Source organism: Lynx canadensis, chromosome B4, assembly GCF_007474595.2.
Source record: "Lynx canadensis isolate LIC74 chromosome B4, mLynCan4.pri.v2, whole genome shotgun sequence".
Classification (NCBI taxonomy): Eukaryota; Metazoa; Chordata; class Mammalia; order Carnivora; family Felidae; genus Lynx; species Lynx canadensis.
Window position 1 is genome coordinate 53,645,813 of NC_044309.1, and position 12,371 is coordinate 53,658,183.

General features: G+C 35.1%; 1 protein-coding gene across 1 annotated transcript in view; it reads right to left on the minus strand.

Annotated features, from left to right (window-relative positions):
• The window catches only part of SLCO1A2 (solute carrier organic anion transporter family member 1A2), a 56,246-nt gene extending 44,402 nt beyond the window's left edge, over positions 1 to 11,844 (minus strand). The window contains exons 1-4 of the mRNA XM_032593726.1: positions 11,660 to 11,844; positions 11,200 to 11,319; positions 6,156 to 6,297; positions 1,429 to 1,561 (exon numbers count right to left, since the gene is read on the minus strand). Coding sequence (XP_032449617.1) covers positions 1,429 to 1,561; positions 6,156 to 6,297; positions 11,200 to 11,259 — 335 coding nt within the window. The 5' untranslated portion in view covers positions 11,260 to 11,319; positions 11,660 to 11,844. The remainder of the gene's footprint in view (positions 1 to 1,428; positions 1,562 to 6,155; positions 6,298 to 11,199; positions 11,320 to 11,659) is intronic.
• Between the last annotated feature and the right edge of the window lie 527 nt (positions 11,845 to 12,371).

Below are 12,371 nucleotides of genomic sequence, written 5' to 3' on the forward strand. Positions count from 1 at the left end.
TTGGGAATTAAAAATGGGAGAGCAAAAGTTAGAAATTAATTCAGTGCTTTAGAAGATAAAGTTAAAGAAATCTCCCAAAAAGTAACAAAAAGACAAGAAGATAGAAAAATGGAGAAAATAATGAGAAATATATAATAGGATATGCAGAATTCAAGCAGAAGTTCTAGAAAGAGAAAATGGGGAGGGGGCATATTATCAAAGAAACAATACAAATTCTCCAAATGCCCAGATTGAATACACATAGCATGATGGAGGAAAAGGATTTATACTAAGACAATTATCATGAATCCAGACTCTGTAGCTTAAAAGAAAATCCCAATAGCTCCCAGAGAAAAGGAACTGGTCATGGGGATTACAGTGGCACAAGATTCTCAACAGTACTACTGTAAACTAGAAAACATTGGAACAATGTCTTCAAAATCCGTAGGAAAATATTTCCAAGCTAGAATTTTGTATCAGCCAGAATATTGATCAGGTGTGAGAGTAGAATTCCATAAATTAAAATTTTTATGTCTCTTACACATTTTCTCAGAAACCTATTAGATTATGTTTTCCAAAAAAAGGAGTGAGTAAAAAGTAGAAGATATGATATCCAGGATCTAAGTTAACTGAATACAGGAAAGAGGCAAAGCAAATTCCCAAGGATAATGGTGAGGAAAAATTTCCAGGAAGGAGCCATGCACCAAGCCTAAGGAGATTCCAGTTCAGACTGAAAATGGAGAATTGGTGACATAGAGGTATCTCTAAGGCAAAAATGAAAACTTGTGATATGTATGAGTATTTTGAGATGTTGCCCTGCCAGTGGAGAGTTTGCTGATGATTAGTGAGAGATAAAAAGAAAATTAATCAAATAAAAAAGGAGCAATTATGAAGTCCAATAAAAATGAAAAATATTAAAAGAAAGTAATAGCATGGTTCATTGGTGAAAGATACTTACATAATTGTCCATATGGAAATAGTGAATATAATTTTATAGTAAGATATCAACATATATGACATAACATGAAAGTATTAAAAACTGAAAGGTTAAATATTTACTTAGAACTATGGAGGCAAATTGAAGAAGAAAGAACTGAAAGAATTGCAAGTAGCTTTTCTTCAAAACCAGTAATATGGACAATGGTGAAGGGGCAGGGGACAACTCTTTGAGCAATATGATAATTTTGCCTGTTCCTAAAAATCATTTCATCAGACTTCACTCCATAAAATCCCAAATCTCTATTTCATATATGGACAAAATATGATTATATAAATGAAGTGAGGCAGCCAAGAGCACAGTGGACCAGTGGAATGGAATCTGCATCTTCCAGTTCCCATTGCAGCATTCTGTGCTTTTAGGAAATTTTACTCCTAGAAAGGAAATTTCAAGTTTCATTCCATACAGTCCAAAGTTGAATCTATGAAATAATCAGAAACTTGAGTACTTACCGCTCCATGAGGAAATGAGGTAGAGATTGTAAGAAACACCCTAGACCCATAACCACACATCCAACACCAATCAGTATAGGTCTATGTAATTTGGTTCCAAAATAACTCACAAAGATAATCAACAAAAGATTTCCTAGGAAAAAATTGATATTGAAATGAATATTTCAATTAAGCATGAACAATATCTTCATTCAATCATTTACTATCTAGCATTTCTTTTAGAAAACCTATTCCAAATACTAGAACTGGTACTAGGGATGCATGAAACAATAAATGAATAAGACGCAATTCTTGCCTTGAAGAAGGATTCTGTTTTACAATGTCGACAAATACACAAACAGGTATCTGTGGAACCCCAACGGTTAAAGAGAACGGCAGAAGAGAAGTGAGTAGAAGGGATTGAAGGATAGTTCTGAGAGATGTTAAAGACTCTGTGTGTTATTATCTAGTCTTAGATGTGTCACCTCTGGTCTTTCCCTCCATTCCCGCTCCAGAGAATATTATAATGTTTTCCTATGTCAGAAAAGAGAAGCAAAAGTCAAATTCAGATATATATATGTTTTATAACTCATTGTTTAGATGTAACTTTGTATTGGTCAATATAATCAAGCCAGAGATCTGTTTGTTTTTCTCTCCTTAGAAGTAAAAAAGAGTAGATACCCACTTCTCCACTGAGTTTTAGAAATAACACTTGCTTTGAGGGGTAAATAATTCAATGAAAAATTTATCCACATGTCTTAGAATGAAGTTTAAGGATAAAGAAACTAATTGGGGAGGCCTCGTTCTGATGAACAGGTCCTTGACAAGTATGGTATAAAGGGTCAAAAGAACCAAACACATGAGGAAGTTCTCATATCATACATCTTAAATTCAGTAATCAATATTTTCCCTGATTTTATTATGCATAAGGAAAACCTCTATGATGAGCTCAAGAATTATAAAAGTTTTAAAAGCTTTCCCTCAATTTGTTAATAGTTTTCTATGTAGTAATGTATATTTTGAAAATGTTTCTTTCCATATCTGTTTCTCTCTAGTCTGCCTTGTAAGTAGAAGAAATGTCAGTGCCTACATTATTTTATATGGACAGTGCCTCACCAAGTGCAACCACCTTGTCCTACCTAAGTCTCTAAAATTCCCATCATCAAAGCCATCCATGTTGACAGTATCATCTCTAGAAAGCCACAGTTTGAAATCCATATCCATTTTTGAAAGGAGAAGAAAGGAAGAGACTTCACTCCACATAAGGGTAAGCTGATATTTCAAATTGCATTTCTCTGCCAATAAAATAATTACCATGAAAGGGAATAGGAAAGGACAGATAAGATTTTGTCAAGGGTATGGAGAACGCTATCTATAAACATTACTGAGGAAAGGTAAGCAAAGTAATACATTTATTGGCATCTGTAAATTACCTCTCCTTTTCTCTTCAGCGATTATTTCAGATCTGCATCATTGCTCTCAAGCCACCTATCACCACTCACTTTCCATAGTTAATACTTTCTACTTTGTCAAGAAATTTGGGGCAGTCCAGTTCCCAGGTTATGGCCTTACCACTTTCCTTCTGTTTCAGAGGTTGTGGTGCACATCCTACCATCCACAGACTAACACACAACCTGGGCACTTCTATTCCCTCCAACAACTTACTCCACTAATTATAATCTCTCTTGTATATGTTAAGTGTCTCCCTCTCTGATGCATTTTAATTACAGATGTTCTCTAGTTTCTCTCCAAACTGATGCAGATTCCACTTCTTTCCCTCTTGTTCTTTCCTAAAGTCACTGCTCTCTCTCTCTCTGCCTCCTAGCTTGTATATCCACTATTCAGCTAAACATGCCCTGGCAAAGATCATCAATTATCTCATAAAACCCAGGGAATATTTTTCTAACCTTATCTAGTGGGATATTTTTTAATGCTTTTGATACTTGAGAAATTTTTATTTTGGGAACTTGTACTCCCTTGGTATCTATACCTTCTCTCCTGTTTCCCCTCTTAATTCTCTATTTCTTCTCTTAACACTTTCGTGGGTTACTTTCTTCCACCTGTTGATGAAATATTGGTGTACCTCAAGGATGCACTCTGCCCATGGTATTTGTCACCGTATACCCTCTTCTTTTTTTAAAGAATTTTTTTTTCAACGTTTATTTATTTTTGGGACAGAGAGAGACAGAGCACGAACGGGGGAGGGGCAGAGAGAGAGGGAGACACAGCATCGGAAACAGGCTCCAGGCTCCGAGCCATCAGCCCAGAGCCTGACGCGGGGCTCGAACTCACGGACCGCGAGATCGTGACCTGGCTGAAGTCAGACGCTTAACCGACTGCGCCACCCAGGCGCCCCTACCCTCTTCTTAAATAGCCTCATCTGTTCTCTAGTTTTAACAACCACCTGTTTACTCACTAATCAGTTCCTCCAGCTCAGACAGTTCCTCCAATGCTTCCAACTCCTATAACTGCAACATGGACATCACTACTCAAAATCTCACTGCTACTACCACAATTTTCCTAAACAGAACTCGTCATCATTCCCATAGCCACTACCACAATCTTGTCCCCCTTCCCCATTATCCACTCTACTACCCAAGCTGTAAATCTGGGGATGCCTACTTTTCTCATCCACCACATCCAATCTGTCACTAAGTTCTCAGGAATTTAACTCCTAAATATTTCTTAGGTCACTCTCTTCTTTCTATTCCTACCAGCATGATCCGTGACTCAGATCCAGATAGCTCTCTCTTGTGCTTTTGCCATGCTAGAATCCTCTCTGGCTGGCTGGCCACCTTCAAATCTATCTCCAACACAGCCACAAGCATGGCCCTGCTAGAAAGCAAATTTGACCTTTGTTTTAATTTTTTTAAATATTTTATTTATCTTAGAGAGAGCTCGAGTAGGAGTGGAGGAGGGACAGGGGGTAGAGAGGACAGAAGATCTGAAGCAAGTTCTGTGCTGATAGCAGCAAGTCCAATGTGGGGCTCAAACTCACAAACTGCAAGATCATGACTTGAGCCCAAGTCAGAGGCTCAACTGGCTGAGCCATCCAGGCACCCCATCTGACCTTTGTTTTAAATAGGCCCGCCTAACGTGCCATATATAAACAAACACCCATGGAGTCCATGGATAGAAATCAGGGGTTCTATGATCTTGAGTGAGAAAAAAAATGCATCTTTATTTTCACTAACTTATAATTAAAGTTATATTAGCATTTTCTTTGATACTGAGAGTAGACGCAAACTATGGTAGCCTTAACAGTACCTACGATTTTGTCACAGATTGTCACCAATAAAAGTTATAGATATTTGCATATGACATTACATTGTTGTAGATACCTCAAAATATTGACACTACTCATTACTTCAAAATTAGGGTAGATATTATATTTAGTGTGTTGGCAAGCACAAATATTATTATATGGCAGGTTGTTTTAATATTTTGGTAACTTTATTCAAATAAAACTGGGTTTATTTTTACCTTTTTTTTCCTTTTTACTGTTATAGTTTTTATTTCATGCAAGTGCCGTAATAAGCACAGAAGACCAACCATATTCCATTTCTCACCCCTGCCCATTTCTCCAGACTCATATCTTAATAATTCTCACATAAGCTTTGTGAGTCAACAATATTGGGCTGAGTGTTACTCCCCACACAAATTACTACTCTTACTCACCCTTATGCTTCTTTTTCTATTGGAATTCCCTTCACACTCATCTAACCCTGTTTCTTCACCTAGACAACTTTTTACTCATCTGTCAAGATCTTCCCTCAGTAAGGCTATGTCCCTGCTGTATGTTTCTATAGGACCTTGCATCTATCTATGTCACCAAATGTACTGTATTCAATTAAAATTATTATTGTGTCTCTATGCCCTCCATTTGACTGTGAGCACAGTCTAGGCAGGGCTATATAAAGAGTTGTATCTAACTCCATCACCAGGATCCAGCACACAGGTGGTGCCGAGTTTAGTTTCAGGGAGTTAAGTGCTAGAATATACAATCAAGCATCACCTGTTTCAGTTTTGCCTCCCCTCAATCCTGATTTTTCTTCCAGATATTAAGTATATTGAAAGCAAAATTCACCTTGGAGGAAATAGAAGTCACTCTAAAGCTGTAAAAGAATGGCATTCGTATTTCTATGTAGCTTTGTTTACAAGAGAAATCTTTCTCTTCCTCAGTCCTCCCCTATGTTCACATCTTCCCAGTCCTCCACAAAATTCAGAGAGTAAGAACAGACTTTATTCCTTCCTAGAGTCTGTTTCTGAAATAAATTTAGGGAGATGCGAAAAACAGTTTCTTCTTCCTTCTGCACTTAGAAGAATTGTTAACCTCCCAGAAACAGCAGGAAAATAAAAATATTCATGTTTCCTTTGGAAAACAGATTCTTTTGTTTTCCATGACATATGTCTTCTGAATAGGAAGATAGAGCTTTTAAGAATTCTCAAATGATATATTAAATTTAAAAAATGTAAATACTCTGCTACTTATCCTAGCTAACCAAAAAACTATTAGAATAAAAAGTCCAGTGGTGGGATATGTGGCAATACTTAGGTGTTATTTGGGAGATAATATTTAAATGAATTGTTTCTAAGCATAATCCCAAGTTAGCAAGGCTATTTATCCATTTTGGAAAACATATTATTCAGTCAAATTAGATGGCCTAAAATTGCAAATGAGGAGAATAAAATTCAGACTAGCTTTATAGATAAAATATAAAAAGGAGTAATACAAAAATAATTCATACCAATCTCAAAGCTCCCGTTAATAAATCCAACTAGAGATGTAGGAATGTTGAATTGTCTCTCTATTTGTGTGAGCATGGAATTCATATAAGATCCAGATAGTGTTTTGGATACAAATGCACATGTTATTGCCAACAGAAACATCTAGGGAGAAAAGAATATAAGAAAACATAGAAAAAATTATTTTTAAATTGTATATTTGCCATTTGTTGACAAAATTTCTTCTAACACAAGACTGATCATCTCCAACATAAGTAACCCTTAAATTTGCAAGAAACTTTTAATGCAGTCTTTTCATCTGGTCTTTCATGCCATGTTGTCTCTGAAAACTCAAAGTAGGACTGATTAGTAATATTGAATTTTGTGGGTAATTGTAGCCTCATTATTTTATAGGTACCTCTTTTACATATGCAGAAACAGTCATTATAAATAAGAGATAGCTTTTAAATAGATCTTCAACACTACACTGCCATCTGTAGTGCAAGAAATACATATATGATAAAAAAGGAACACAGCATTACACAAAGACATTATTTCTGTAGCAAATTTGTTCAAGGTGTCTCCAAAGTAATATGCAAATTATGCAACATTAGGTTGCTGCTCACTACCAGTTTATTTATTTAAAACAATATTATATATATTATAGTAAAATATATTATAAAGTAATTATAAACCATTATAAAAATGTTTCTAAATGGAACAGGCATTTGCTATAAGAAACAATAAATTTCTATATATTGAATCACATTTCCTACTTACTGATACAGTTTTAGAGGACAGTCAGGTTGATGTGATCCATAACAAAAACCAAGGACAACTTAACAAACAGAACCATTGTGATCACCAAAAGCTAGTATGGTTTTACTGAAAATGTGGAAAAGTCACAATTTTGACAGTTTTACTAAATTAGGAAGAAGCAGACTTAGATTTTAGTAGAAGATTTGGCAAAGGAGTATTGTATACTGAGTGATAGCATAGTTAAGTAAATACACAATAGAGATAAATAGATTTAGGTCATCCTGAATGGTGGTTTTACAACCCTAGGCCAAAGGACTTTTTCCTTGGTCTTACTTAAAGATGTTTCCTGATGAAACTTCCATCCTGGAGACCATTCAATCTACTCTCTAGCCAGCAGACTCAAATCTGTAAAATCCTCACCCCTTCATCTTCCAAATTCTCAATCTTAAACCAGCCACACAATTTATATTGTACCTTGTACATTCCCTTCACAGTTATTCACAATCTTTTCTATTTCTCAGTCTTCGAACCAGTCATGTGGTCTTCATGACCAGCAAATGATCTCAGCAACATCACCATCAAACTTTCCCCCATCTCTGCCTCTCTAATTCCCTTCCTACCTTAGAAGGATAGGTGTCCCTTCTCCAGTACAATAAAATCCCTCTACCCATGCTTTTGAATCCATTCTCCCCATTTGAGATCTTGATTCATCAACTACTACTCTCTCCTCTATTTTCAACCTCACACTCTTTACCACCTCTCTACTAATTTATAAATGTATTTAAAATACTTCTGTTTTCATATGTGTGTGTGTGTGTGTGTGTGTGTGTGTGTATGTGTGTGTGTGTGTGATATACGTGTATATATATATGGTATTTTTCCCTACCCCCTGATGGTTGCAATTCCAGCTACCAACAGGATGTTTCGAAGAACAGTCTAAGTTTATTGCCTAGACTGTTTAACTTTCCATTCACCCTTTACTTTCCTACTGTTTAGCCTCTCCTGAAGCTACTCCATTAAAGGTCAAAAACAACTTCCTGAGTTCGAAATTCAATAGATACATCTCAGTTCTCAGCTTTTCTGATGTCTCTGAGTCATTTGACTCCATTAATCTCTCTTTTCTTCCTGAGGTTCCCACCCTCCACCCCTCCACCCCCCACACACCTATATGTCCACTTACCTGCTAGCATCTTTCTATTCAGTCTTGTCTTTGGCCAGCTCGTTCAGGATTTGTCTTGCACCCTCTACTCTGTGCTATCTATGCTCTCTTTAGGAAATCTTATTTATTCCCATAGCTTTCCCTATCACCCAAATGCTGAAATCCCTCAAATGTACAAACAGTTTAGATGAGACAATTGTCAGCATTCCTTAGTTGCCTGTAGTCTTGTCCACACCTAAACTCCCTCCACCTGCCACCATAACTGGCATGTGATTTCACTTCTTAAAATGTTTTAATGACTTCTCAAAAACAAACATTTATACTTTTTTAGATGGCAAACCATGTTTCATCTATATGTCAGTAACATTCCTGCTGCTTATCCCTATACATAATGTTCTACTTAAAGTTTCTTTAATTCACCATGCCATTTTACATCTCAGTGTATTTTACAGGATGGTATTCCACTTGTAATACTTTTCTTCCTCTTGTGTATATGATAAATATATACTCAATTTTTAAAAGTCAACTCTATCATCATTTCTATCGTGGGGACTTGTTGTTCTGCTCCCCAAGTAGCCTTGACCACTCACTCTACCTTCTCATCCTGCTGTGTACTGCCTCTATTATAGCCCTTATCGCCGTGCACATTACGTATGTACTTGGATGCCTCCTTCACTGTACTGTGAACAATTCAAATATGGGATACATATATTATTTATCTTTAGATCATTGGTGTCTAGGCACTTAATACAGGTTTGCTGAATTAATAACAGAATAAGTATTCAAAAACATCTTGAAGAAGTGGTCAGAGCTGAAAGTAAGCTGAATATAAGATGAAATGTAATAGAATTAAATACAACTGAGATGAATTGGCTGTACCAATTCATTTGGAAAAATCTGAATAGATATTTATGTGGAAAAAGTCCTGAGAAATTTAAATATGAAGCTCAATATGAGCTAAACCATTATATGGCTATATCTCTGTTTATTCTTTTATAGTAAATGCCATTTGTAGAAACTGTCTCCACACTATAAATCTTTGCAGAGCACATTATTGAGAATAAAAAAAAATTCACATGGTTTTATATTTAATTTTAATTTTAAGTGTTTATATCTGAAAGAGAGAGAGAGAAAGAGAGAGAGAGAGAGAGAGATCATGAGGAGGGGCAGAGAGAGGGAGGCACAGAATCCCAAGCAGGCTCCAGGCTCTGAGCTGTTTGCACAGAGCCCGATGTGGGTCTCGAACCCACAAACCACGAGATCATGACCTGAGCTGAAGCCAGACACTTAACCGACAGAGCCACGTAGGTGCCCCTTCAGGTTTTATATTTAAAAGCAAGGTCTACCAAATAACGTACAAATTATATTTGGGGGTATAATTTATTTTATTTAATATTTTAAGAACAGACACTAGAAGAATCATGGCCCCAGTGTTCTTTCCTAAAACACCTAGATGGGTTACCTAAACTGTTTGGTTCTAGTCACAAATTAAAAGCAATCAGTGGCTATTCTGACTAATGTCTAGTACGAAATAACCTCTATACTTGTGAAGCTAGTTCTACTAGCTGTTAACAATAATGTCACAGAGTTTGAAGCAAACTTACTGAGGACAGTCCACTGATGCTTTTTTAAGAATTTTGCTTAAAATTTACTACCATAAGGACGCAAGTTAAAAGTTTAGGAGCTACTGAGCTTTGAGAAATAATAAAAAATGAAGAGTATCCAGTTATCCTCAAGTTTAAATAAACCATGTGATTATCTACTGGAAAAAAAAAAGAATTTTGCTTAACATGCATATTTTTTAGTTCAGAGAAGCCAAAAAAAAAAATCTGGCTATTAAGCAGTTGCTTCCCAATTTACCTGATAAATTTGTCCTTGCAACATTTTACCATAACGTGAACATCAATATCTAATCTTGTCAAACCCCTAAGTAAGCAAATATTACATTAAAACCTTTTTTTAAATAAATGACACTTGACTTTTATACACAAATGTTATTAATACTAATTTTTTACTTCCAAGTTTTTATTTAAATTCCAGTTAGTGAAAATATAGTGCTATTAATAATAATAGCTAATATTTATAGAATGTATATAATATTCTAGTCATTTTCCAAGTATGTAAAAAGGAAAAAATCCTATGAAATAGGAGTTTTGTTATTACCTTTTTCAAATCAGAAAGCTGAAGCAATCACAAAGAACAACTTGTCCAAGGTCATATGGCAAGAAAGCAGTTGAACCTAGGCATGAATACGGCAAGCCTGAGCCTAGATCCTTATTTTTAACCATTCAGTTTTAGGATAAGGGCTTGAGAATTGAGGGATAGTTTAAGGGGAATTTTTTTTTGTGAGGGGAATTTTTTAAATAAATAATTAATACAGCATTTCAGGCAAATGTAGCTTGCTAGATCTAAATCATCATTCTCCACTTTTATGCACATGTATAGATTTTCCCTACACATGTATGAAGAGAAAACAAACTTTGATAAGGAGAATATTGGTGACATTAGTCTAAAAACCACTTGCAGTCACTAGCTTTAGAATCAAGACAAATATCCAGATCCCTTGGTTTAAAACAAATTAAAATTTTCTTTGAAGGCAAATGGCTTTGAAGCTATACAAAAAGAATTTGTTCTGAAATGGTCAAGAGTACCAGAAACAGCTAACAAAATGGGCATTATTCTTACAGACAATGGTTGATATGTTGCCAAAGCTTGAAGTAAATATTTGTTTTACTAGGTCATTGTGAATTAATCGTTACAAACAGACCAACAAAGCATTTCTGTACAATGAACCATTTTCTAGGTGAGACCCCCACACTCCTCTGGACTAAAAACCCCAAAAGAGTGAACATTAAATTTGCTGTTTTATCCAGAAAATCAAATCCTATTGTAACATATTATCGCCTGAAAACTTTTAAGAACTTGTCTTCCATTTAAGTTCCTCAAAATCATTTCTGATTAAATTACCTGAATCAATAGCCCTGTTTAACCCTCAGTTATAAAACCAACTTAATTAAAGCAAGAAATTATCAATATATTAGGTAATGTGACATTAACATTAAAGCACTTCATGTGAGCAACTTTACAAACTCTAAACTAAAAAAAAAAAAAGTACACATACATATATCCATATACACAAAAGTCCATACCTTCATCTTGGAAAGACATCTTATTCTATGGGTTTTAATTCTTTTCTCATATTCTGCCATGTTGTTCTTCTGAGTGTTCCAAATATCTATGTTTCAAAGCTTGAAATTTCTTAGTTCATCCTTTTAAGAAGACAAAAATCTGTTAACTGGCAAAATCATAAGTCGTCATTCTTTTGAAGAAAATATAGAATCTGAGTAACAATCAGATTCTACTGTATTACAAAAATACCTTAGAAGCTTTTATTCAGATCTAGAAAATAATGATGTTAGAGAAGATTTAGTTGCTAATTTTCCACTGAGAAAGTTACATCAAATAACTTTAGTTAGTCTTTAGCTAGATTAAAAATATTATAATAATTTGCTATGGTCCCCGTGCAAAATAATGACCACGTGGTTAAAACAAAGGTTTTCATTTCTTTAGCCAAAACAAATAGAACCAAAGTGAGCTTTTTGGACTTACACGAAAATGCTGCTTTTAAGAACACAAAGACTTTGATTTGTTTTTGTGCTAAAAATCTGCTTCAGCAAGCCTACCCAGGCTCAAAAATCTCTATTTGGCCAGGCTCCCTCTTCAAGTTCTTTGCGTTCCAAGACTTCCCTGGAGTCTCAGGAAGGGAAACACTTTCTGGGGCACTGCTGATTCAAGGAAACCTGGGGAGATATGGAATTTTAATCATGGAAATAGTCTAAGTAAAAATAACAAATAATTCTGTGATCTGGAAAAGAATCCTACAGTTGCAAGTTAGAATGTGAGGTGTATAAGAAGACCAAATATATAAGTGGAGAGCAATATGCCTACATATGTAATAAATACAGATATATGTGTACTTGTATATAATACATAGGCACACATTTTTATATGTAAAACAAGAAGATGAGTTAAACTCTATTAAATTCTACTAACCCCTTCTCAAAGATTTTGTCTATTTGTGTCTTGAAACTAGGGCATTATTTTGCCCCAAAACTAAAGTGTTTCACTCTGACAATATTTATTTTCATAAATCCACTTCAGGTTGCCAGAATGATATTTTAGTAGTATCTTCAATGTTCAATTATTAAAATCCTCTGAACAAAATCCATTTAACAAGTGATCCTCAATGATTCCCATTTTCCAAAACTTAATTGTCTTACCTCTATACATTTGCTGAATCCCACTTCCCTACATGCATGAA